We start from the raw sequence: 27,047 nt of genomic DNA on the forward strand, positions 1-27,047 counted from the left end.
TGTGGGTCCCTCAGACCCGAACACCACACAAGGGTTAATTCTTGTTAACCTTAAATTGCCGAAAGTGCGGCGAGTGGTAACGCCAAACACAAAACTATAAAGCCCTAAATCAGCGGTGTCAAAACGTACGGCCCGCAGGCCGAACAGGTTTTATCCGGCCCGCGGGATGAGTTTGTGAAGTATAAAATGAGCCGAAATTTTTCAATGAAAAAACTGCTGTTCTAGATGCGTCCACTAGATGTCGCAATAGCAATTATTTGTATCTAATCTAGATTATGCTACATATGTAATAAAAAAAAGAAAAAAAACACGTTAGTGCACCAGTCGAAGTAAATGAGCAAACTACATAAATATCTTGTAATTAGATTTAGTTATTTTTTTATCCTGGTAGATTGAAAATTAGTTGACTGATGAACACTATCACATAATTTATTCAGAAAGTATAAATAATGATGTGTGTGTGTGTGTGTGTGTGTGGGGGGGGGGGCTGCAGTCCTGCAACAAAGCAGGGTGTGCCAGGAACGAATTTGAGATCAGCGACAGGTGCGTAAATGGCCCACCTGGGCGTTCTTATCTAATCACCTGTCGCACTGTTAAAGGCAGCAGCCGGGAAGGAGAGAGCGGTGGTTGATGGTGGAGCACGAGCAAGTGCGAGACTGACGAAAAGACAATTGCTAAAAAGCACAAATACAATTTATTGCAAAATTGAACATTCTCGTAAAACTGGAAGAGCCTGTCATGTCGGTGATTGGTGATCCAAAAAACCCGGAAGTGCAAGTTTTCCACACACGACAAATAAAGATAGAATACTATTAGCCGCAACATGTAAGTGTAAGATAAACCCGACAACATTATGATTTGTACATTTTCAGAATGTGCTTGTTCTATTTTTAAACAAAGAAAACAATCTTCCTTAGAGATAGGGTGAGAAGCTCTGCCATCCGGGAGGAGCTCAAAGTAAAGCCGCTACTCTTCCACATCGAGAGGAGTCAGATGAGGTGGTTCGGGCATCTGGTCAGGATGCCACCCGAACGCCTCCCGAGGGATGTGTTTAGGGCACGTCCAACTGGTAGGAGGCCACGGGGAAGACCCAGGACACGTTGGGAAGACTATGTCTCCCAGCTGGCGGGGAACGCCTCGGGATCCCCCGGGAAGAGCTCGACGAAGTGGCTGGGGAGAGGGAAGTCTGGGCTTCACTGCTTAGGCTGCTTCCCCAGCGACCCAACCTCGGATATGCGGAAGAAGATGGATGGATGGAAAACAATCTGTATTTGTCTTTATTTTTAAGTTATTTTCCCGCGATTTTACCAGTCTGGCCCACTTGGGAGAATATTTTCCTCCAAGTGGCCCCCCGTCTAAAACGAGTTTGACACCCCTGCCCTAAATCGAAAGGTCAACTACAATACCCAAGATGCATCGCGAGTGACAACAAACGTGACAACGCCAACAAACATTTCACTGCTAAGAAGCCGGGCATTTCAATTCTTCCTGCGATATGAGGTAGGAAAATTCGAATTGTTTTGCATTCAAATAACAGTTACTCACCCTTTTATGAATTCGCGTGGGGTTTATCGTCAAATAGTAATTCCTCTGCTGCTCCTGTCAAAACCAGATTAGCTCTCGTGCCGATGCTAGCTTGTGTTGGCCAAAAAAAGCTAACGGCGATCTCTTAATTGCTGTCTAAGTGTATGTTGGTGTTTTTCACATGGAGTACATTACGTTTGGATTAAATTTGTTTCAATTATTTAAGTGGTAACTTGGAGGACAGTTTTTAGAATAAAAACGCGTGTTGACGAGCTGTATGTCCACCCAAATGTATGCTATTGTTCAAATAGTATGAATGGCATGCCGTTTTGATACAAATGCATGTGTATAAATATCTCTTAATTAAATACAAATATAACGAATTACATTTGGTGTTCTTATGTCGTTATTTTCCTTTGCTAAATGAATCTCATACCTTATTACAGTGGTTCTCTACCTTTTTTCAGTGATGTACCCCCTGTGAACTTTGTTTTAAATTCAAGTACCCCCTAATCAGAGCAAAGCATTGTTGGTTGAAAAAAAGAGATAAAAAGTAAAATACAGCACTATGTCATCAGTTTCTGATTAATTAAATCGTATAACAATGCAAAATATTGCTCATTTGTAGGCGTCTTTCTTGAACTATTTGGAAAAAAAATATATAAAAAATAATCAAAAACTTGTTGAAAAATAAACAAGTGATTCAATTATAAATAACGATTTCTACACAACATAAAATGCCCTCTTTGGGAATTGTAATAGAGATCCATCTGGATTCATGAACTTTAAGGCCTACTGAAATTAGATTTTCTTATTCAAACGGGGTTAGCAGGTCCATTCTATGTGTCATACTTGATCATTTCGCGATATTGCCATATTTTTGCTGAAAGGATTTAGTAGAGAACATCGACGATAAAGTTCGCAACTTTTGGTCGCTAACAGAAAAGCCCTGCCTTTACCGGAAGTCGCAGACGATGACGTCACCCATTGATGGCTCCTCACATCCTCACATGGTTTTTAATGGGAGCCTCCAAAAAAAAAGCTATTCGGACCGAGAAAACGACAATTTCCCCATTAATTTGAGCGAGGATGAAAGATTTGTGTTTGAGGATATTGATAGCGACGGACTAGAAAAAAAAATAGAAAAAAAATCTAGTTAAAAAAAAAGACGATTGCATTGGGACAGATTCAGTTGTTTTTAGACACATTTACTAGGATAATTCTGGGAAATCCCTTGTCTTTCTATTGTGTTGCTAGTGTTTTAGTGAGTTTAATAGTACCTGATAGTCAAAAGGGTGTATCCACGGGTGTGTTGACGCCGGTGTCTGGTGGAAGTCGACGGCAGGTGTACGGACAGCACAAGCTCAGCTGATTTCCGGTAAGTGGCGACTTTTTACCACAATTTTCTCACTGAAAACTGCTGGTTGACAAGTGGTCGGGATACATGTTCGCTTGACAGCTCTGATCCATAGTAAAGTTTCACCTCCGGGAATTTTAAACAAGGAATCACCGTGTGTTTGTGTGGCTAAAGGCTAAAGCTTCCCAACTCCATCTTTCTACTTTGACTTCTCCATTATTAATTGAACACATTGCAAAAGATTCAGCAACACAGATGTCCAAAATACTGTGTAATTACGCGGTTAAAGCAGACGACTTTTAACTATGTGTGTGCGTAGCACTAATATTTCCTAACAGTCCGTGACGTCACGCGTACACGTCTGCATTCCGCGACGTTTTCAACAGGACACTTCGCGGGAAATTTAAAATTGCAATTCAGTAAACTTAAAATGCCGTATTGGCATTTGTTGCAATGTTAAGATTTCATCATTGATATATAAACTCTTAGACTGCTTGGTCGGTAGTAATGGGTTTCAGTAGGCCTTTAATTCTAAACATTTCTTCACAAATAAATAAATCTTTAACATCAACCTTTGAGACACTAGTGATTTAGGGCTATATAAATGAACATTGATTGATTGATTGATTGATTTATGGAACATGTCCACAAAAAATCTAGCTGTCAACACTGAATATTGCATTTTTGCATTTCTTTTCACAGTTTATGAACTTACATTCATATTTTGTTGAAGTATTATTCAATATATATATTTATAAAGTATTTTTGAATTGTTGCTATTTTTAGAATATTTCAAAAAATATCTCACGTACCCCTTGGCATACCTTCAAGTACCTCCATTTGAGAACCACTTCCTTATGATAACCTCCATGTGCTTATCTGTGTAACACCTAACCAGGGCTGCCAAGTTTGCGAAAATGACAGGAGTGAGACTTAAGTGTCACGATGTCTTCGAAAAAAAATGTCCTTTTTTTTGCCATCGATAAGGCTTGTTTTACATCGATTTTATGCTTAAGACCGATCTCCTGATCACCTCCAGCGGTTCTCCCTGCCTGTGATTGATTGATTGAATACTGTTTTACAGTGGTTCTCAAAATGGATTCCAGGGACTGTGGGGGCTCCTGTAGGGCAGCCTAAATTGACCCTTACAAGGTCTGTAATTAGGTGGTGGGTCCATTTGGTTCTATTTGTACACTGTCAGAGTTAAGGACATACAGTCATGGTCAAAAGTTTACATACACTTGTGAATAATCAGAATCAGAAATACTTTATTAATTCCAGAGGGGAAATTAAAATTTTCAGCACAATCCCATTCAAGATCAGACAAACATTTCAGGGAGACAGAAAAGGATCGCTGACGGGTCTTCCAACTTCCGGCGCCCTTAGGCCAAGAGAAAAACAACTCATAGCCATAGCACACACTTGTAAGAGGGAAACATCAAACAGCAAAGAACACAAAGGACATTAATAGAGCAGAGCTGATGCAACCAGCCACTTCTACATACAGCAATGAATAAAAAGTAAAATAAACATATACACTGTGGTGGCCTCTGCAGTGTTCTACACCATCGTCTGCTGGGGTGGGGGGAGCATGGCCAGAGACAGGAGCAGACCCAACAAAGCAACCAAGAGAGCCGACTCCACTCTCTGCCGCCCACTAACTCTGCCAGTGTCCAGTCCGCATGGATGAGCGAATATGCGTCTAAGGAGTCTTAGGTGTCTGATACCTGCTCATTTCGCCATGACACTGTGAAGCCTTTCCGTCCTGGCGCTCAGTGCTAGCTCCGCAGCCCTGTCTCTTCATCTGCCTCTCCTCCAGTCTCTACAAACGGACTCTGGTGTGGCAGAAACACAGCAGCTTGTCTCCATGGCCAAAAGGCCCCCGGGAGGCAGATCCAGAAGTCCACAAAAAAGCACAGCAGCAGTCATGAAAGCAGTTGTCACACAGTCCCAAAGGGTCCCCAACCAAAAGGCAAGAAAACTAAAAAAAAAATGTTTATATATATATATATATATATATATATAAAAATAATGAATAAATAAAAAGGGGAAGACACAAGAGCCAACAGGAATCTTCCATCTTGGGAAAAAAAAAAAAAAATTACTTAATGTCATGGCTGTCTTGAGTTTCCAATAATTTTTACAACTCTTATTTTTTTGTGATAGAGTGATTGGAGCACATACCAAATATATTGCTGGGTATTGTGGCCAAACAGCTGAGGCTTTCTGGAGGAAAGTTCTTTGGTCAGGTGAAACAAAAATTTAGCTGTTTGGCCACAATACCCAGCAATATGTTTGGAGGAGAAAAGGTGAGGCCTTTAATCCCAGGAACACCAAACCTACTGTCAAGCGTGATGGTGGTCGTATATTATGCTCTGGGATTGTTTTGCTGCCAATGGAACTGGTGATTTACAGAGAGTAAATGGGACAATGAAAAAGTAGGGTTACCTCCAAAGACTTCAGGACAACCTCAAATCATCAGCCCGTAAGTTAGGTCTTGGGCACAGTGGGGTGTTCCAACAGGACAATGACCCCAAACACGTCAAAAGTGGTTAAAGAATGGATAAATCAGGCTAAAATTAAGGTTTAACAATGGCTTTCCCAAAGTCCTGACTTAAACGTGTGGACAATGCTGAAGAAACAAGTCTATGTCAGAAAACCAAGAAATTTAGCTGAACTACACCAATTTTGTCAAGAGGATTGGTCAAAATTTAAAGCAGAAGCTTGTGGATGGCTGCCAAAAGCGCCTTATTGCAGTGAAACTTGCCAAGGGACACGTAACCAAATATTAACATTGCTATATGTATACATGTGACCCAGCAGATTTGCTCACATTTTCTGTATACTCATAATAAATTCATAAAAGAACCAAAGTCTTGTAATGTTTTTGTGACCAACAAGTATCTGCTCCAATCACTCTATAACAAAAAAAATAGTGTTGTAAGAAGTATTGGAAACTCATGCATGACATTATATTCTTTACAAGTGTATGTAAACTTTTGACCACAAATGTAACTTGAAATATTTTTTGGGGAGAACGACTACTTTATGGTGTCTCAATTTACATTTACAAGTCTGTGACTCTGACACACACACGCATTAAGGCCCAGTCCCAATACACACCCTGGCCCTACACTTTAAGCCCTAGCCCTACATTTTGTGCGTTCCAGTGAAAGTAGTGGTGTCACAATGGCTTTTTGCATGTAGGGGTAGTGGGCATGATGAGGAGTATGGGGTATGGATCTAGCCATTCAGAGGGAGGCATTTCAAATTCTGACTTGCTCAGGTAGACTTACTTAGACTTAGTTCCTCCCGTTGCTATTGGAATATTGGGCGACGAGTCCCCTCCATTTTCTCCGCTCTCTAGTGGCTCTTCTTGCTCCCTGCCAGCTGACAGCCATCTCCCTTAGGTCTTCCTTGGCTGTCTGTCTTCTTCGGCCTTTCTCTCTTCCTTATTCTACCTTCTGGCATCCAATCCATTGCCGCACTTTCCGGTCTCTCTCTTGGCAATCGGAGTAGATACCCCATCATTCTCATTCTTCTTTCGGAGACAATGTCAGACAGTGCTGCTACACTTGCCCTTCTCATCATCTCTTCGTTGGAGATGTGGTCTCTCCAGGAGATCTTCAGTCTGAGGCATTGTTGGTGGAAGACATCCAGCTTATTGTTGATACTGGCTGTCTTCATCCATGTCTCACAGGCGTAGGTTGCTGATGGTATGACCACTGACATGTGGAGGCATAGCTTGATGGCCGTTGTGATGGCTTTGGAAGACCAGATGTTTCGGAGCCTTTGAAACATTCCTGCAGCTTAGCCAATTCTGAAATTGGCGTCTTTCTCCATGTCTCCTGTACTTGAGATGTTACTTCCAAGATAGGTGAAGTCGTCAATATACTCTGTCCAAAGACATTGACCTTTTTCTTTTCTTGGCTTATCTGCAGTTCGACTTTTTCTCCGTGCTCATGGAGATTGTTGGTCATCTCTTGGAGTGAATGCTGAGTATGACTAAACAGAGCCAGGTCATTTGCAAAGTCTAGGTTGGTTAATCTGGCCCCTCCCCACTTGATGCCAAAGTTTGCCCCGGTGACGGACTTCTTTATCACAAAGTCAATGACAATTATGAACAGCAATGGCGACAGTATGCAACCCTGCCTCACACCGTTCACAATGTCGAAGTCATTGGTTGTGCCGTTGTTTGTTTTGACTCTGCAAGTAAAGGCAGAGAAAAATGCACAATTTCTGCATAAGTTATATATTACATGTTAGTTTGTAATGTCAGCTAGCCATACTAGCTAATGTTAGGCTAAAATACTAAATAATGATACTAAAATACTACAACTTTAAATTTTGCGAATATGAAAACATTAACGTTACATACCTTTTGTACCATTTCCCAAGAGACAACAATCGTGGATGGCGGCTTCTTCCCCGCGTAGATCTTTGTTTATTCATCAACCGAAGCATGATGTATGTAAAACAAACAAAAACAATCTCAGCCGTTAACTCCATTGCTGTCGGGTTTGTTGTGTACTCTTGGGACTAGTGTTGTACAGTACATTGTACTAATAAAGTACCGTGGAATTAATGAATTAAAAATATATTACTGCCTTTGGAAAACACCTTTAGTTATTTTTAAACAATCACTACTTCTTTGGAATCAAAATATGTATCCACATATTATATGTAGCCTATTATTTGCACACTATTGACAAGTGATGCACAGAAAATATGGTCGTCTTAAATAGAAAGCGAAACCGGGTGTTGTGATGAAATATCCATTCTCGCTGGCGGGCTGCATCTTTTTTGGCGCACACGAAGGACGTAGCTTGTCCAAAGCTGATGAAAAAAATCACATTCAGGTCACATTGCGTTTAGACTGCAGTCACATTTGAAAATATCTGATTTCAATCGGATTCAAAGCTACATCCTGACATGGCCTGAATCTGATGCCAAAAATCAGTTTTGTCGCCGTGGTTTGTGAAGCCCTTTGAGGCATTTGTGATTAAGGGCTATATAAATAAACTTTGATTTATTGACTGTTTTCCACTATTCTATTGTGTACCAAATTTGGTGTTGATCAAATTTTTGGTGGTATGCAAATAAGCAAAAAGATTCTACTTCCTAAATTTAGAATCTACCAAATTTTTCTTCATCTTTGAATAAGTGTACATGTTGAAAGTGCAGTTGTTGTTTTCGTTAGTCCATCTATTTTCTGTATGTCTTATCTTCATTACAGTTTCCAATAAACATAACCTGCATGTTTTTAAGATGAGGGAGGAAGCCGGAGTACCTGCAGAAAACATGCAATATGCACAGAAATATTCCTAATTCAAACATAGATCCCTTGACTATATAACAGACATGTTAACCATTAGTCTGACCCCTCAGGCAAGCTTGTCCACAGTCCACCCTTAACTGACTTGCAGTCCCAGATAGTTGTGTACCAAATTTAAGGGAGGAAATTTGGAAAAGAAGATAAAAAGCCATTTTATTTACATAGTGGTACCTCGACTTAAAAAGCCATCCATATTCTTCCGCTTATCTGAGGTTGGGTCGCGGGAGCAGCAGCCTAAGCAAGGGAGCCCAGACTTTCCTCTGCCCAGCTACTTCGTCCAGCTCTTCCCGGGGAATCCCGAGGCGTTCCCAGGCCAGCCGGGAGACATAGTCTACCCAACGTGTCCTGGGTCTTCCCCGTGGCCTCCTACCGGTCGGACGTGCCCTAAACACCTCCCTAGGGAGCCGTTCGGTCGGCATCCTGATCAGATGCCCAAACCACCTCATCTGGTTCCTCTCCATGTGCCTCAAATTTAAAGGTGGCATATGTAATAATTTAATGTCAAGTCATCACTAAATGGTACTGATATGTGAAAAGGCATTAGTAAATCATGTTCTTTTCGAATACCTTTATAACTGATAACGGTAGGTCAGCCGGGATATGCTCATTTCAAAATTAGATTTACAGCCCCGAAATATTGTTTTCACTTCGATGCCTTGCCTTCCACCGTTTGACCAATTAAACAGTCAGTTTGTTTTTATTTTTCAAATTTTGCTGTGTTGGAGAGGCATGGAACAATGATATTCCAATTAATTTCAATGGGAGATGTTGATTTTTGATGTTTTGTGTGATGTTTGAGTTAAGAGATCAGTCATAGAATCAACTAGGTTCATAAATTAGGGTACTACTGTATACAAATGTGAAAAGCAAAGAATGTGAAAAATAAAAAACATTTTTGTAAGTCCCAAATTACTATTTTGAGTTAACAGGTGTTATGTGCAGAAAACATGTTTTAATTTTGAGTGGTTGACTTTTAAATATGGCAGTGATGATTTAATCATAGGTTCTTTGTGCAAATTCTTATTCCGTGCCATCAAGTGGCTGCTGCTCTTCAATTATTAATTCACCACCAGCACTCTTACTCTTTGTAAATAATATAACACAGTCAGAGAGTGTTTAATTTTTTAAGGCTGTGATGGTTTATTTTCTAGTGCAGATAAGCCATCACATTTCTTGGCTATTGTGGGAGACTATGATGTTAACCCAAGCTGAGTGGACTGATTATGATGCTGCAGTAATACTCATTCTATTCAGCACAGAAGGGAAGACAGTGTATCATCTATGTGTAAGGTGTGGGGGTGGAGCTTTGGCCCTAATCTTCTCTACGCACACTTGATCTCCTTGCCACTTTAGCAGACTGGTCCGATTTGTGTTCCCCCACGACCCCCCTTCCTTACAGGTACGACTCATCTTATTTAGGGATTTGATTTTTGAGCTTTGATGTACTGTGCGGTGAGAAAGCTGCAATTTATTTTAGGTTTTGCTTCTCATCACTGTAGAGTTAGTAAAAGGGAAGTAGGGAAAAAGAGCAAGAGAGGTGGGGGTGGGGGGTGATACTAACCAAACTTGCTCAGCTGGTAATATTCTACTTTTGTTTCCTCCGTTGACGCTCATGGAAGAGTATTTGCAGTATAAGTGTCTGTTTTACCCGCAGTACAATCAGATCTAATGCGAGGCACTTTGCCGTGGCAATAACTGACAAAGGTTTTCTTTCAACAATATTATCCATATTTGTTGTTTTTACTGTATTTATGTATATTAATATAGTTATACAACATTTAAGGAAAATACATTTTTATTTCACTGGTAAGTGTGTAGTAATTTGTCATAGTTTGTTTGAAAAATAGGTTAATTTTATTAGAAAAGGGCCATGTGTAAATGTTTTGTCTTGATACATCACATGAGACATAAACCTCTTTTTTTAAATCAGGACAAATTGAACTTACTAGCAAATATCTGCTTACAATGTCATTTTTTTTCCCGAGCATAGCGCTTTTATTTATTTCCAGGCTTGTACAAAATGCATTGTGCGAAATTTCCTATTATTACTTTTCAACTTTTTCATTTTTTTTTTTAAGTTATGTTTACTGTTTTCCTGTCCATGCTGTATGTTGATGTCCTTGCATTTCTTGCAACTGCAGAATTTCCACAATGTGGGATAAAAAGTCTCTCCTACTCCAGCCTAAAAAATTGTCCTGTTTTCTTATATTTGCTTAAATGCATCAGTACGTTGAACATGCGGTGTAAGATTTACCGTCAAGTTAAGTTAAAGTACCAATGATTGTCACACACACACTAGGTGTGGTGAAATTTGTCCTCTGCATTTGACCCTTTCTGTTGATCACCCCCTGGGAAGTGAGGGGAGCAGTGGGCAGCAGCGGTGCCGCGCCTGGGAATCATTTATGGTGATTTAACCCCCAATTCCAACCCTTGATGCGGAGTGCCAAGACGGGAGGGAATGGGTCCCATTTTTTATAGTTTTCTGTATGACTCGGCCAAGGTTTGAACGCCCAACCCACCGATCTCAGGGCGGACACTCTAACCACTAGGCCACTAACCAACTATAGTTTTATTATGTGACACCAGCATAATGCCAACAGCAGTGAACAGAATTTCATGTATTGTAAATATCAATCTAAAAAGTTGTCTTTGTAGCAGCTTTACTCACTTATTTGTTTGCACTTGATCATTCTAAATGTAACAAAATAGGGTTCACACACACTCCACTACGGTATTAAAAAAATCTCAACTGTATTGTAGGGCTGGGCGATACAGCCTTTTTTTAATATCTCTATTTTTAGACCCTATCACAATTCACAATATATATCTCTATTTTGCCTTAGCCAAGAATGAACACTTGATACATACAATCACAGCAGTATGATGATTCTATGTGTCTACATTAAAACATTCGTGTTCATACCGCATTAATATAAGCTACTTTTAAACTTTCATGCAGAGAGGAAATCACAACTAAGTCAATTGACCAAAACTGTATTTATTAAATAGTTATTAGGAGGTGACTTTTCAAATGATGCTACATATTAGCAGTAATGCTACTTTTGGTAGCAACGCTTGTGGCCCACACTCGACAAATTGATGTTGTCAATTCGACATCTTCCCGCTTGAAGTCGAACTACCGCAAGATGATGGACCCCCTGCTGTTTTTCTTGTGAATTAATTCTTTCTTCATTTGTTACCAGATCCGCACCTTCTTTTTCTCGTATCACCACTTGCACTTCTTCGCTAGCATCACAGCTAACGTTACCCATGCTGCTACCTCTCTGCTCCGCAAGGGCCTATACGTATTACACGGATGACGTGGCGTATGTACGAAGCTGCGCATACTGTCTGTGAGAAGGAGAGACAGGTAAGAGCGTGAAGAGCCTGTAGTGTAATGCCAGCAGCTAAAAGCAACTCCGTGAGAACTTATACTCGAATATCACGATATAGTCATTTTCTATATCGCACAGAGAAGACAAAGGGATGTTTTTGTCATTAAAAAGGGAGGTTTTTGTGGTTTGTACACTAATTGTAAGTGTATATTGTGTTTTTTATGTTGATTTCATAAATTTTTTATTTTTTTTTAAAGTATTTTTTTATTTATTTATTTTTTTAAATAAAAATGAATAAAAAATTATTATGCGGCCCGGTACCAATCGGGCCACGGCCCAGTACCGGGACACGGTCCAGTACCGGGCCACGGCCCGGTGGTTGGGGACCACTGCTCTAAAGTAAACATACGATTTTGGACGATTTATTTTGGCAGAGTTAATGGAGCGTTCTGCTCCTCTTAACGACCTTCTGCAAAAAAAGCTAGTCAGTAATCTCTGGTGTTTTTAAGGCTTTGCTACAATAATGTTGGTCTCTAACAAGTTTGTAACTGCCAAAAAGGCGAGGACTTAAAGGGGATGCTGTTACGTAAATGACAAGTTTGGACCTCGGTGTTCTTTGTCTGTGAGCAAGGTTAAAATATAAATGCAAGGATCTGCCCATGTGTTTACAGGGTTCCAAATGTCTCTATACAGCAGGAGAACTTTAGTGTTTTTAGGAATTTGTCACAAAAATGTTTGTCTCACAAATTTTGAACTGAACTCGGAGGCTGGTATGGTATCAATCCCTGGCCAAATTGGCCCCTGAGTTTCCAGTTTAATAGCCTCGCTGTGTTCCCTTCCTGGGTCAATGTGTAACAACTTCTTAATTTCCCCTGTACTGTATACCTGAGCCTGCAGCACCATCTAATGTATGAATATAGCCATGTGACATCAGCGTAGGCCAATAATAATGAGCAGAATGTCATCTACTGTCTTAAATATAAAAATCTATGTCCGTGACATTAAAGTGGGGAAAAACTACATGTCAAGCAATTCCACTTGTTCTTTAAGTGGTAAATGCATTATACCTGTATAGCACTTTTCTACCTTTTAAGTTACTCGAAATGCTTTGACACTGTTTCCAAATTCACCCATTCACACACGTGACTCGGATGGCGGAAGCTGGGATCGAACCTGAAACCCTCAAGTTGCTGACATGGCCACTCTACCACCCGAGCCACGCCGCCCCTTAAAGTTTTAGTTTGTGGCCTCCTTTTGAAGATGACATATCCTGATCTTAGTGCCTCCTCTCTCATGTCAAGGTGTTGCTTCCTGTAGCTGCAGTCATGGCGCCAGGGGACGTGGTGCCGGACAATGCCAAGCAGCCCAAGTCAAAGGAGAAGCGGCCCCCTGACAGGTCGTCCAAAGTAGACTGCGAGTCAGACGGCTCCTTTCTCTTTGAGGCCCATGAGGCTTGGAAGGAGTTCCATAACTCGCTGATGCACTTCTACGAAGTTGGAGAGCTCTGTGACGTGACTCTCAAGGTCTGTCTTATCACAAGCTGGTTTGTTTCTGACGAAGTGTATTCGCCCTGGTTGATGTTTGCTCTTGTGTGTGTGTGTGTGTGTGTGTGTGTGTGTGTGTGTGTGTGTGTGTGTGTGTGTGTGTGTGTGTGTGTGTGTGTGTGTGTGTGTGTGTGTGTGTGTGTGTAGGTTGGCAGCAGGCTGATCCCATGTCACAAGCTGGTGTTGGCCTGTGTTATCCCATACTTCAGGTGGAAACATGCTCTGATCGCTACATCTCTCATTTTTCTTATTGAATTTAATGCTCTACTCGTCTGTCAGGGCCATGTTCCTGTCCGAAATGACCGAAGCCAAGCAGAAGCTCATAGAAATTAAAGACTTTGATGGTGATGCCATCCAGGACCTCGTCCATTTTGCCTACTCTTCCAAGCTCACACTGACCGTCGACAATGTCCAGCCTCTGCTTTATGCTGCCTGCATCCTCCAGGTAAGCAACATAGGTGTGCGGTCCACAAATGGAGTGACCTCATAGCCGTGTTTGTATGTCTCCAGGTGGAGCTGGTGGCCAGAGCTTGCTGCGAATACATGAAGGCCCACTTCCATCCCACCAACTGCCTAGCCGTACGCACCTTTGCCGAGAGTCACAATCGCGTGGACCTGATGGACATGGCCGACCGCTACGCCTGCGAGCATTTCTCGGAGGTCGTGGTGTGTGAAGACTTCACCCGCGTGTCTCCCCAGCACTTGCGCACACTGCTGTCGTCCGGAGACCTCAACATTCACTCGGAGACACAAGTGTACAAAGCAGCGGTTAAATGGCTCAAAGCCAACCCGCAGCACCACCAGACCTGGCTAGACCAGATCTTTTCTCAGGTTAGCTTTCTTCACCGTGTCGTCTCCTTTGTATTAAAGGAGTCATATTATATTTTTTACATTTAGAACACTACCTTATGGTCTACACAACATGTAATGGTGGTTCTCTGGTCAAAATGTTGCATAGATTATGTTTTAAAGACCATCTTCAAGCCGCTTTCTGGGCGGGTTTATTTATGCGCTGAAATCCTTCAGGCTAAATCCTAGGGCTGTGAATCTTTGGGCACCACATAATTTCATTCGATTAGATTCTTGGGGGTAACGATTTTATTCAGAATCAATTCTCGATTCAAAATTAATATTTCTTTAAATAACATTGATAATCATAGAACTGGCACCCAACCAATCAAAGTTTATTAATATTGCCCAAATCACAAGTGTCTCAAAGGGCTGCACAAGCCACAAGGACATCCTCAAATTCCAAACGACTCGTTTGGACGAAGGCAAAGCTGTTTTATTAGTAGTGCCGCCACACCTCCATGATTTTAATTAAAATTCTCTGGAGTTTCGGAGATCTCGAATACACAACAGGTGCCAACAGTTAAGTTATTTTTGCTTTTACATAATACATAATTATAATATATTAATATTTTGTTATTGATGAAACAATATATCTAATATTTGATATGCCATTCTTTGCAGCAGTTTTGTAGTATAGTTGACGTTCCTCGCCCCATTGCGCTTCAAAGTTTGTGGCTTTACTTGTTACGTGTTTCTTAGTATGTTATGCATATTTTGGGCCTAAATTATGCATTTTAAGCATAAAAATATAAAAATACCTAAATTAACTAAAAATATCAATGCTACGGTATTATTGGCCACTACATGGGAGCAAACCAATCATAGCGCTCTGTTCCATTTCGTCGCCATTGATTGGTTCAGCCTCAGGCAGCATTACTTCATGGACTAAACGTGTGTAAAGGTGACTTTGTTTAAAACCAAATTTAGAAGGTCACGGATATGTTTTTCTTGCTGTTATAGGATTTCGGAATAATATTTGCTAATGGATTACAGTTATATAGTGCTTTTCTATCAAGTAGATACTCAAAGCAAACAACTCTTCCCATCCAACCTGATGCAACTTGAGTGGTGCTGCATAGAGGAATGGGAGGAACTGCCCAAAGATAGGTGCGGCAAGCCTGTGGCATTGTATTCAAATAGACTCAAGGATGTAATTGCTTCCAAAGGTATACCAACAAAGTATTGAGCAAATTATGTGATTACTTATGTACTTGTATTTTCTTATTTTTAATAAATTAGCAACATTTTAAAAATGTCTATGGTGTATGTCTGTAGAACTTTGAGGACAAAAATTAATTTATTCCATTTTGGATTAAGGATGTAACATAACAAAATGTGGAAAAAGTGAAGCGTTGTGAATACCTTCCGCATGCACTGTACTTCCCTGTTGCTAGATAGATTTATTATAGCTCAATAGAAAACTTTTTTTTTTTTTCCCAGAAAAGCTCAATAAAACTGCCCCATAGCCATAAGCGAAAGTAAAGATCTGGCTTATTCTAATATATTCCCAATGTATTCACTATTTTGTATTAAATGTATACAATATGCTGAATAAATTACTCCAAAACAAAACAACAAAGATTGAGGCAAATGTATTTTATAGTCCCACTAATTTTACAACTCAATAAGCACTCTGTTAAATATGAAATTATTCTATACAATCCATAAACCACTATAAAGGTTATAGAATAAGTTTTTCAAAAAGTATTTTTCACAGTGACATCATTGATTATGAAATACCCAGGATGTACCTCAGCTTCCTCCCGAATGCACCTATGATAGGTTCCAGCACCCCCCGCGACCCCGATAGGGACAAGCGGTAGAAAATGGATGTATGGATTTGTGGGTACTGTTCATAACTGCTGCATTCTCAAAACAAAGTTAAGCCAAAGTCACATGATATTCACCGCATTAAAACATGGGCCTAATTGTACTACCTACTGCTGGGGGTTTGGTTGGATAACAGCAGGTTGAATCAGTGTTAGTATGTGTCTTTACGGATTTTTTCCAGGTGCGCCTCCCCCTGCTCCCTGTAGACTTCCTGACCGGAACAGTGGCTAAGGATGAGATGATCAAAAGTAACCTGAGCTGTCGTGACCTGATGGACGAGGCCAGAAACTACCACCTGCACCTCAGCAACAAGGTTGTGCCAGACTTCGAGTACTCCTCCCGCACCGTACCACGGAAACACACTGCAGGTTGTAATTTATTTCACATTTGACTCGGCTTACACATTAACACCCGCTAATGTAAGGTTTCTTCTTCTTTAGGGGTTCTGTTCTGTGTGGGAGGACGAGGGGGTTCTGGTGACCCGTTTCGCAGCATTGAGTGCTACTCCATTAGTAAGAACAGCTGGTTCTTGGGCCCTGAGATGAACAGCAGACGGCGGCACGTTGGTGTCATTTCTGTAGGAGGTAAAAGCACTGACATCCACTAAAAGAAAATGTTGTTCTATAATGTTTATATATTTTAATGTTTGAATGGAGTGCTTGGATTTTATGTAAAGTTGCAAAGTACTGCTTGACGTGTACATTTGGTAATATTACGGACAATCCTCCAAAAAGTGTAATCATTATTTTTCATGATGCCACACAAGGATAGAAAGAATTAACGCCACACGTGTGTTTTGCTTTTTATTTCACATTTTTTGGTCACGCTAGTTAAGGAAAGGTACCTGTGATGGCATAAAGGGAAAAGTGTGATAACCATAGAAGTGAAAGTGAAACCTTCTTCACTGTACTACTGTCTGTCAAAATTAATTTGACCAATCTAACATTACCTATACAATGCATAAAGGTGTCATTGATGCCAAAGCTTGACACTTGAACTGATAAATTCACTTCATATTATACTACTTCATTGTAAATAAAAATAAAGGGGACCTGTGAGGATCTATGTTTAACACACTTCCTTGTCATCTAGATAATATATATTGGATATGTTTTGGTAACATTTTTGCTCCAGTCACATTGTAACCCTCTTTCGGAGCATGTCTGCAAACATTTTGTGTGTGGAGGCATTCCCTTTCAATACAGATGATACCCTCTATGCCCCCTCCAAATGGATCAGAATCGGAATCTTTTGAAAATGTACACTGTTAAATATATATCATGAAGAAGAACATCAATTTTTGCGTGCATGCATTTTCTATATTGTGAAAAGTACTTTAAATCCATTTTGTGTTTTCAGGAAAAGTTTATGCTGTGGGAGGCCATGATGGTAATGAGCACCTGGGCAACATGGAGGTGTTTGACCCCCTCACTAACAAATGGATGATGAAAGCCTCGATGAACACTAAGCGGTATTACATATACAGTATATACCAGTGGTTCTCAACCTTTTTTCAGTGATGTACTCCCTGTGAACATGTTTTTAATTCAAGTACCACCTAGTCAGAGCAAAGTATTTTTGGTTGAAAAAAAGAGATAAATAAGTAAAATACAGCACTATGTCATCAGTTTCTGATTCATTAAATTGTATAACAGTGCAAAATGTTGCTCATTTGTAGTGGTCTTTCTTGAACTATTTGAAAAAAAAGATATAAAAATAATTAAAAACTTGTTGAAAAATAAACAAGTGATTCAATTATAAATACAGATTTCTACACATAGAAGTCATCATCAACTTCAAGTGCCCTCTTTGGGGATTGTAATAGAGATCCATCTGGATTCACTAACTTAGTTCTAAATATTTCTTCACAAAAAAACAAATCTTTAACATCAATTTTTATGGAACACATCCACAAAAAATCTAGCTGTCAACACTGAATATTGTATTGTTGCATTCCTTTTCACAGTTTGTGAACGTACATTCATATTTTGTTCAGGTATAATTCAATAAATATATTCATAAAGGTTTTTGGAGTTGTTGCTTTTTCCAGAATATTTAAAAAAAATCTCACGTACCCCTTGGCATACCTTCAAGTACCCCCAGGGGTACGTGTACCCCCATTTGAGAACCACTGGTATATACAATATATATTCTTTGTTGGCCAATACACAGGAGGCTAAACCCCATTGTATCATGTTCTGCCCCTGGGGGTTTTATTCCACATGACTGTTTTATAGGAGGGGGATCGCCCTGGCAGCGCTCGGTGGGCCCATTTACGCTATAGGAGGTCTCGACGACAACTCGTGCTTCAACGACGTGGAGCGATACGACATCGAGAGCAACTGCTGGAGTGCCGTGGCGCCCATGAACACGCCCAGAGGAGGGGTGGGATCTGTGGCGCTAGGGGTAAGAAGAACGCATAAAAGCCATCTTCACTCTACATCCATGAGCAGTTTTGTATTGTCGTCCTGCTGTCAGAGCTACGTCTATGCCGTGGGAGGCAACGACGGCATGGCGTCACTGTCTAGCGTCGAGCGCTTTGACCCGCACCTCAACAAGTGGACAGAGGTCAGTGAGATGGGTCAGCGGCGGGCCGGAAACGGAGTCAGCAAGCTGAACGGCTGCCTCTACGTTGTCGGTAAATGAAGTTACAGTATTGCAATATTTTGCTTGATTTAAGGGTTATTTGCCAATTTATCCACTAGGAAGTGCAACACTTCTTCTTTTTTTTATAGATTATGACCCAAAAGATGTCTTGTGAGATGCAATATGGTCGTCTGTGTCCGTTCCCTGCATAATTGAAAAACCCAACACAATCCATCCAATTTTCAGTTTTCCCATAGGAAATTAAGTGAAGTAAACTGGTCTGTTCCAGGGTTAAACTGCTGGCGTCATCAAACTGTTTATAATCTGTTAAGTAACATTTGAACTGTGATAGTGTAAAAAAAGTTTAAAAATATGTGCTAAAAATTTACAAATTGTTTGTATTTTTTAGTTCAAAACTAGATTTTTACTTTAGGGATCTTCAAAAATATATGTTAATACATTACACACTCATGTCAGGCTTGTATATAGTGTATGTTAATCTAAACGCATACATTTTTTATATTTAGATTAGTCGATTTTTGTGAAAAAGTATGTCATTGCCATTGACGATTCATTTATTGCCGATCACACTCTGCGATCCCCTCTGGCTGACACTATTTATTTTAGTCCCCCGGCTGACAAGCGGCTCGCAGCTAATTGTGTGTCTCCATACGCAGCGTGGAGCTGCTCCTCTAAGCTAATAATAATCACTGGCAAATATGGCAAATAAACTGCATTTCATTATCAAGTACCACCGGCGGACAAGGCTGAACATTACTCACAGAGGAAAAGAAAAACTAGTTTAGATGTTGTTTAAACTGTCCACATGGCTCGATAGGGCATGTGGTTTTGCAATGCATTTTGGGGCTGCGGTAACAATTTTTTTGGGCCAAAGCTTTTGTTTACATGGCTGTACTGTACTCTTAATTTTGAGAGAGAGCAACACATTGGACATCGTACAAAATAAAAAAATTGATGGGCCCAACGGAGACACACTGCACACTATTACAAAAGCTCATTACCTCGAAAAAATGTATACAATTGGTTGAATTGATCCATATAACACGCACGTTCAATGGACAAAATATTTGAATAAGGTGCTGCCATTGTTGAAGCAAACTTGTAAATACAGTCATGGCCAAAACTATTGGCACCCCTGCATTTCTGTCAGATAAAGCAGCACTTTTCCCAGAAAATTGCTGGGATTACAAATGCTTTGGTATTCACATGTTTATTTTTGTTTGCATTGGAACAACACAAAAATAGCCAAATCTTTTTTTATTTTACACAGAACTCCAAAATTGGACTGTATTAAATTGTCACATTTCAAAATTGTAAGAAATAGTTGTATTCTAAGAATGTGATGCCCCTTAAATTTGTAATTCTACTCACCTATAGCGTGTAACAGGTGCTGGCAATATAGAAATCACACTTGCAGCCAGTTAAACGGAGAAAAATTGACTCAACCTTTGTATTGTGCGTACCACACTGAGCATGGAGAAAAGAAAGAAGAGTAAATAACTCTCAGAAGATTTGAGAACCAAGACTGTGGAAAAGCATGGACAATCTCAGGGCTACTAGTCCTTCTCCAGATATCTAAATGTTCCTGTGTCTACTGTGTGCAATGTCATCAAGAAGTTTAAAGCCAATGGTACTGTCGATAACTTTCCTGGATGTGGACGGAAGAGAAAAATTAATGAAAGACTGCAACAAAGGTTTGTTAGAATTTTGGATAAAGAACTTATATCCACTTCCAAACAAATTCAAGCTGACCTGCAGACACAGGGTACAACCGTGTCAGCTCGCACTATCCGCCGCCATCTCAATGAACATTTTTGAGATGGAGAGAAGTGGTGCGTTATCTGGACAGAAGTTCAGGGATGACAATATTTTTGGCCTTGACTATCTCGTCAACGGGGAAATTTTTTATACAGGGCAAGACTTTTAGAATGCCAAGTCAGTTGAGGCTCATTGTGGCTTAACACGGTGCAACTTCTCCAAATATAATACTCGTTTTTTTTCTTAGCCATGACTAAAAGTAAACAGACAACATGCTTTTTTACTTTTTTGTAGCCCACAGCGAGCTGGTCTAATGCCAGCAGCCTACTAAATGCTACGTGCTAAATGCCATGAACAGTTATAGAACACGAGTGTGTGTGTATATATGTATATATATATATATATATATATATATATATACACACACACACACACACACACACATACATTATGGACAAGCGGTAGAAAATGTATGTATGTATGTACATGTGTGTGTGTATATATACACATGAGTATGTGTGTGTATATATATAAAATAATGTTTCAGTCTATAGTCGGAAATCCGTCTTTTTATCTCTAAAAATATTTTCTGTTTTTCTCAGTTTTTTTCGTCCTACAATGTGTGTTAACAACTGCCAACAACTACGTTTTTCCCATAATGAGTACGTTTTTTGATAATCTGATTTGCGGCTTTAGTGGTAAAAAATAGGGTTTTCCACTAAAAATGACTAACTTAAAAATCGAAGTTGCGAAGCTACGGAGCTTAACTACATTTCCCAGTAGCTTGGCAGTAGCTTTGGTACTTTCTAAACAAGTAGCGATTTCCATAGCTTAGCTATTTTTAGACCCATGTAGCGGTTAGCTGAGCTACATGCTACAAAAGAAGAAAGAGGGAGAAGAGAAAGATAAATGGACTAGTGCAACTTCATTGGCAGGGGACAAAATATACGGGAAAACTTAATGACTGGCTGGTTTACGTGTAAGAACATCCATAGTTGGTTAGTTGGTTTACTATGATGAGTCACGATTGGTTAAGACTATGGCAACGACAATTAATTGCAGTCAGGTCACGGTTTATGCTGGAATTTTTTGGTTGTACAATCTTTGGTTATACAAACCATTTTTTGCAACAGCTGTCCGGGTGGCTGGTCTCAGACAATCATGGACCTGCTGGATGTGGAGGTTCTGAGCTGGTGTGGTTAAATGTGGTCTGTGGTTGTGAGGTGGACGTACTGCGAAATACTCTGAAACATCTTTGAAGATGGCTTATGGAAGAGAAATGAACATTAATTTCAAAGGCAACAGCTGTCACCATGCTCCTTCAAAACTTGCAACATCAATGGCATGGTGCTGTGTGATAATACTGCACATTTTAGAGCGGACTCTTATTTTGGGAAGCCCAAGGCACACCTGTGCAATAATCATGCTGTTTAATCAGCATCTTGATATGCCACACCAGTGAGGTTGAATGGACTATCTGTGCAAAGAAGTATTCACTAACACAGATTTAGACAGATTTGTGAACACTATTTGAGAGTCATGGATATTTTGTGTATACAATAAAGTTTTAGATCTTTGAGTTCAATTCATGAAAAATGGGAGCAAAAATAAGTGTTGCATTTATAGTTTTGTTCAGTGTATGTATATACATATATTGATATAATGAATATATAATTAATACAATTCGATATGAAGGGGATGTTAGTTTGACTCCTACCTAGTTTACTTTTCATGACATCTTTGATGTTATGTAATCAATCAGAAATATCAAGCTGCTAAAATGCCCTAAATAGGGAGTATTTTGCGTTTTTCTCAGCATGCATTGCAAAGGATTTAAACAGGTGTAATATTTTAAAATGTATTGTGCATAGACTTTTTTTGTATAATATCCATAAAGTACAGAGAGCAGGTTGTGTAATATGTGTTGACTTTTTGTGATGGTTGCTGTTTTTTTAGCACAATGAGTGAGTAAAGGTTGTTTGGATTGGGTCATATAAATAAACACTGTGCTGTACACAAGTCATAAATCAATTCATGGTCATTTATCTGATTTATTCACAGTAACCACTAGATGGCGGCAAAGTTGTAGCAATTACATTGGCAGATATTTCAAATGAAGCTGGAGGGGCTTTAGTGAATATGGCCTGCAGGCTGTAATTTGGAAACCATTGGTACAGGCTATATTGTAACATGAAAGTGTTAAAATGCAATGCTAACATTTCCTTTTTATTCGGAAAGGCGGTTTTGATGACAATTCACCTCTGAGCTCCGTGGAGCGCTTCGACCCTCGAATGCACCGTTGGGAGTACGTATCGGAGCTGACCACTCCACGGGGAGGCGTGGGCGTCGCTACGGTGATGGGCAGAGTGTTCGCAGTAGGCGGCCACAATGGCAACATCTACCTAAACACGGTGGAGGCCTTTGACCCTCGAATGAACAGGTGAGAACTGCCGTTCATGACGTATGTTTGCAAACTTGTCTTAATTGCACTTCTTCTCCCCAGGTGGGAGCTGGTGGGATCCGTTTCACACTGCCGGGCTGGAGCAGGCGTCGCTGTGTGTTCATCGCACGTCAGCCAGATCAGGGATGTAGGTCAGGGTTCTAGCAACGTGGTCAACTGCATGTGACGCTCGCGCTTCACTTGAGGTGCTACAAGTGACTCCGTTATGTCCCATGGTCAGTGAACACAACAGCAATTTAATCAGGCTAAGTCTACAGATAAACTATATAAGTACAGTATTGTATACACACGCAGGTGTCCACAACATAAAACTTTCATAAGCAATGATTAAAAAATAAAAGTTTTGTAAAATGCCTAACTATTAGAAATTAGGGCGATTATTTTGTATACAAAATTTAAGAAATTATATACAAACAAATGTTTTATACGTCAGGTGTAAGTTGACCCTGCAAAAAAGCAAAAAACTTGCTGAGCCCTGAATTGGAATCTTCAACCCCTGATATCCAATACCTTTTGTATTTATTTATGTATTTAGATACACCTGTATGTATGTATATATATATATTTTTAAAATCCATGTTTGTGTGAGTAAGAAAAGGCTAAATAGCATGGCCTCTAAGCTGCTGTAAAAAAAAATCATGCTTGAACAATCACTACGACTGACAAATCGCTCATCTCGTTGAAAGCGCCAGTGCCAAAAAATAAGCCAACAAGAACTTAGTGATGCCGTTTGATGTTTGCAATGTTGAAATTGAAACCCAAGTCAGGGACCGCTTTGTGTTGTAAAGACGATAGCTGGTCTGTCAGAGAAGCTCATTGTGTTGAGTTGCTTATATTTTGATAAATCATCGCGTTTGTTTTTTTATTATGTCAACAAATAGTCGTATCTTTGATAATAGTATACATTCATACTTTGCTGTGCAACTTGTATATAAATTAGAAGTATTTTTAATACAATGCATTTCCAGCATGTTTTTTTAACTTTGTAAACGTGAACAAACACTGGTACAATATTTGTCATTTTTTGCCACATTTATCCCCCAATACTGTACTTTTAAATGTGTTTTTGTTGTAATTGTTTCAATAAAAGTAATAAATATATCAATATTTTGTTATTTTATTAGCTGCATTGTTTTAACTTAACTATGTAACCTGAGAATCAAGCACATTAGTATTTGTCACTCACTATTACCACCTAGTGGCCGTTTAAGAGAATGTGCGTCATAAAATAGAATATTTAAATTAGGTTCAGCACAAAATGTTTGAGTTGGGTTTTGTTTGTGTTTTACATGTAAACTACTTTAAGAATGTACTTAAATTGTTGCTGTGTAACCCCTTAGGTTAAAAAGCAACATTTATTGATGCAAACATGCGATTGTTATAAAACTTCTGTTGAACTTTATTGTGAAAAATTGAAGTTGTTTTATGTAGATGCATTGTTCACATTCTGCACAATTACTGTTTGATGTACATCATAATATTCTCTGTTGGATTTATAATTTTTCAGTGAATGTAATCGTATATATTTTTCAGACTCATGGAATGTTCATTCAGGTCTGCAATTTTATAGAAAAAAAGATAACCGACTTGATACAAAACGATAATCTTTTCCAATGGCAACTTTCTGGCTTTTAGTCACACTAAAAGTAAGCACGAAAATAAATAGCGGTAATCAGCAATTTTCCTAAAAAATGGAATCACACAATTTTGAGGCAAAAAAGATCACCCTGCGGCAGAGACGTCAGACCAGAAATGCAGAGAAGCGTACAAATGTAAGTATGAAGCATAATTAATGATTTTCATAATAATGACACTTGTGTTTTTTAGTTGAAGAGGGGAGTCTGTTCATTAGTCTGCAGTTGAAAGTGTGTGTACACAACTTGGAGACCTGTTGCACCAGATGAATTGACATGAATCATGGCTCCAACATCAGAGAGGTCAAGAGAAGAAAAGAGATTATTATTAAACTTTAAGAAGGTAACATAACGCAATGTTGCAAAATATGTTGATTGTTTACTGTCAACTGTGTCTCAAATCTCAAAGTGCAAACATGAGAAGGTTGTAAATGGTAAACATACTGGTAGACCAAGGAAGACATCAAAGTGTCGAGACAGAAAACTTAAAGCAATATATCTTGAAAACAGAAAATGCACAACAAACCAAATCAAGAATGAATGGGTGCAAACTGGCTGAACTGCAAGAAAGTGCCTAAAGAAAATGGGATTTAAATACAGAAAAACTAAACAAAATACCACCATTCACGTCTAAATAGGAAAAACAAGATTTCAATAGAAATCTTGTTTTTCCTATTTTGAGGAGGTCTTCGAAGTATTCCTTCCACCTATCCACAACATCCGCAGTTGAGGTTAGCAGAACACCATCCGCACCATATACGGTGTTGATAGTGCACTGCTTCCCCTTCCTGAGGCGGCGGACGGTGGTCCAGAATCGCTTCGAAGCCGTCAGGAAGTCGTTTTCCATGGCTTCCCCGAACTCCTCCCATGTCCGAGTTTTTGCCTCCGCGACCGCTGAAGCTGCACACCGCTTGGCCTGTCGGTACCTGTCCACTGCCTCCGGAGTCCTATGAGCCAAAAGGACCCGATAGGACTCCTTCTTCAGCTTGACGGCATCCCTCACCGCTGGTGTCCACCAAGGGGTTTTAGGATTGCCGCCCCGACAGGCACCAACTACCTTGCGGCCACAGCTCCGATCTGCCGCCTCGACAATAGAGGTGCGGAACATGGTCCACTCGGACTCAATGTCCAGCACCTCCCTCGTGACATGTTCAAAGTTCTTCCGGAGGTGGGAATTGAAACTTTGTCTGACAGGAGACTCTGCCAGACGTTCCCAGCAGACCCTCACAATGCGTTTGGGCCTCCCAGGTCTGTCCGGCATCCTCCCCCACCATCGCAGCCAACTCACCACCAGGTGGTGATCGGTAGAAAGCTCCGCCCCTCTCTTCACCCGAGTGTCCAAAACATGAGGCCGCAAATCCGATGACACAACTACAAAGTCGATCATGGAACTGCGGCCTAGGGTGTCCTGGTGCCAAGTGCACATATGGACACCCTTATGTTTGAACATGGTGTTTGTTATGGACAAACTGTGACGAGCACAAAAGTCCAATAACAAAACACCACTCGGGTTCAGATCCGGGCGGCCATTCTTCCCAATCACGCCTCTCCAGGTTTCACTGTCGTCGCCAACGTGAGCGTTGAAGTCTCCCAGTAGGACAAGGGAATCGCCCGGAGTTGGGAAGGAGACCCTGCCCCAAGTGGAGGAGTTCAAGTACCTAGGAGTCTTGTTCACGAGTGAGGGAAGAGTGGATCGTGAGATCGACAGGCGGATCGGTGCGGCGTCTTCAGTAATGCGGACGTTGTACCGATCCGTTGTGGTGAAGAAGGAGCTGAGCCGGAAGGCAAAGCTCTCAATTTACCGGTCGATCTACGTTCCCATCCTCACCTATGGTCATGAGCTTTGGGTCATGACCGAAAGGATAAGATCACGGGTACAAGCGGCCGAAATGAGTTTCCTCCGCCGTGTGGCGGGGCTCTCCCTTAGAGATAGGGTGAGAAGCTCTGCCGTCCGGGAGGGACTCAAAGTAAAGCCGCTGCTCCTTCACATCGAGAGGAGCCAGATGAGGTGGTTCGGGCATCTGGTCAGGATGCCACCCGAACGCCTCCCTAGGGAGGTGTTTGGGGCACGTCCAACCGGTAGGAGGCCACGGGGAAGACCCAGGACACTTTGGGAAGACTATGTCTCCCGGCTGGCCTGGGAACGCCTCGGGATCCCCCGGGAAGAGCTAGACGAAGTGGCTGGGGAGAGGGAAGTCTGGGTTTCCCTGCTTAGGCTGTTGCCCCCGCGACCCGACCTCGGATAAGCGGAAGATGATGGATGGATGAAGATTTCAATAGGCTAAAGAAACGCAATCGTGGATTATGGATGACTGGATGAATTATTCAGTGATGAATCGCAAATCTGTGAAAAGTGATCCCTACATAGTTGGTACCATTGACAATAATGTTGCAGTTGGGATTTTAACTAAATAAGTCTGTCAGGCAATAACACGACTCAATAATGACAAAGCATGTGGGTAAGACCAAATCACTGCAGAATACCTAAAGCTTGCCAGCCTAAGGGTTTCTGCTCTCCTGACATCTGTTTCACTGGTTTTATGAACCACGGACTGTTGCCAGATTCTATGTTGTCCATCACTCTTGTCCCAAGGATAAAGCAGGCAAGATTGGGAGCATGGACATAGTATCAGTAATTGCACGTAGGCCTTCTTATCAATTTCCGACTTTTTGATGAATGAGGAAAGGGAAGAGTGACTTATGCCGTAAAATAAGTTGGCACATTTGTAGTTTTTTGTGTGGCAAGCTTCCTGCCACCCTCCTCAAAGGCACTTAGTGCCAGTAAAAGCGATACAGACGCCTTCAGGCCA

The 27,047-nt window shown here is 40.6% G+C and overlaps 1 protein-coding gene across 4 annotated transcripts; it reads left to right on the forward strand.

Moving 5' to 3' along the window:
- The first annotated feature begins 625 nt into the window (after positions 1-625).
- klhl8 (kelch-like family member 8) lies at positions 626-23,708 on the forward strand. Of its 4 annotated transcripts, none has more exons than XM_061876566.1 (12): positions 626-825; positions 12,853-13,074; positions 13,243-13,304; positions 13,375-13,540; positions 13,606-13,926; positions 15,959-16,145; positions 16,218-16,361; positions 17,137-17,248; positions 18,015-18,183; positions 18,256-18,415; positions 22,381-22,582; positions 22,646-23,708. In XM_061876566.1, exons 2-12 carry the CDS (start codon positions 12,877-12,879, stop codon positions 22,767-22,769), a joined length of 1,845 nt encoding a protein of 614 aa, XP_061732550.1. In that variant the 5' UTR covers positions 626-825; positions 12,853-12,876; the 3' UTR covers positions 22,770-23,708. The 4 variants fall into 4 exon arrangements, with proteins under 4 accessions (XP_061732550.1, XP_061732547.1, XP_061732548.1 ...); XM_061876563.1 differs by lacking the exon at positions 626-825 and adding an exon at positions 915-1,500; XM_061876564.1 differs by lacking the exon at positions 626-825 and adding an exon at positions 9,362-9,615.
- Positions 23,709-27,047: the final 3,339 nt, after the last annotated feature.

The sequence above is a fragment of the Nerophis ophidion genome, linkage group LG17, assembly GCF_033978795.1.
Source record: "Nerophis ophidion isolate RoL-2023_Sa linkage group LG17, RoL_Noph_v1.0, whole genome shotgun sequence".
Classification (NCBI taxonomy): Eukaryota; Metazoa; Chordata; class Actinopteri; order Syngnathiformes; family Syngnathidae; genus Nerophis; species Nerophis ophidion.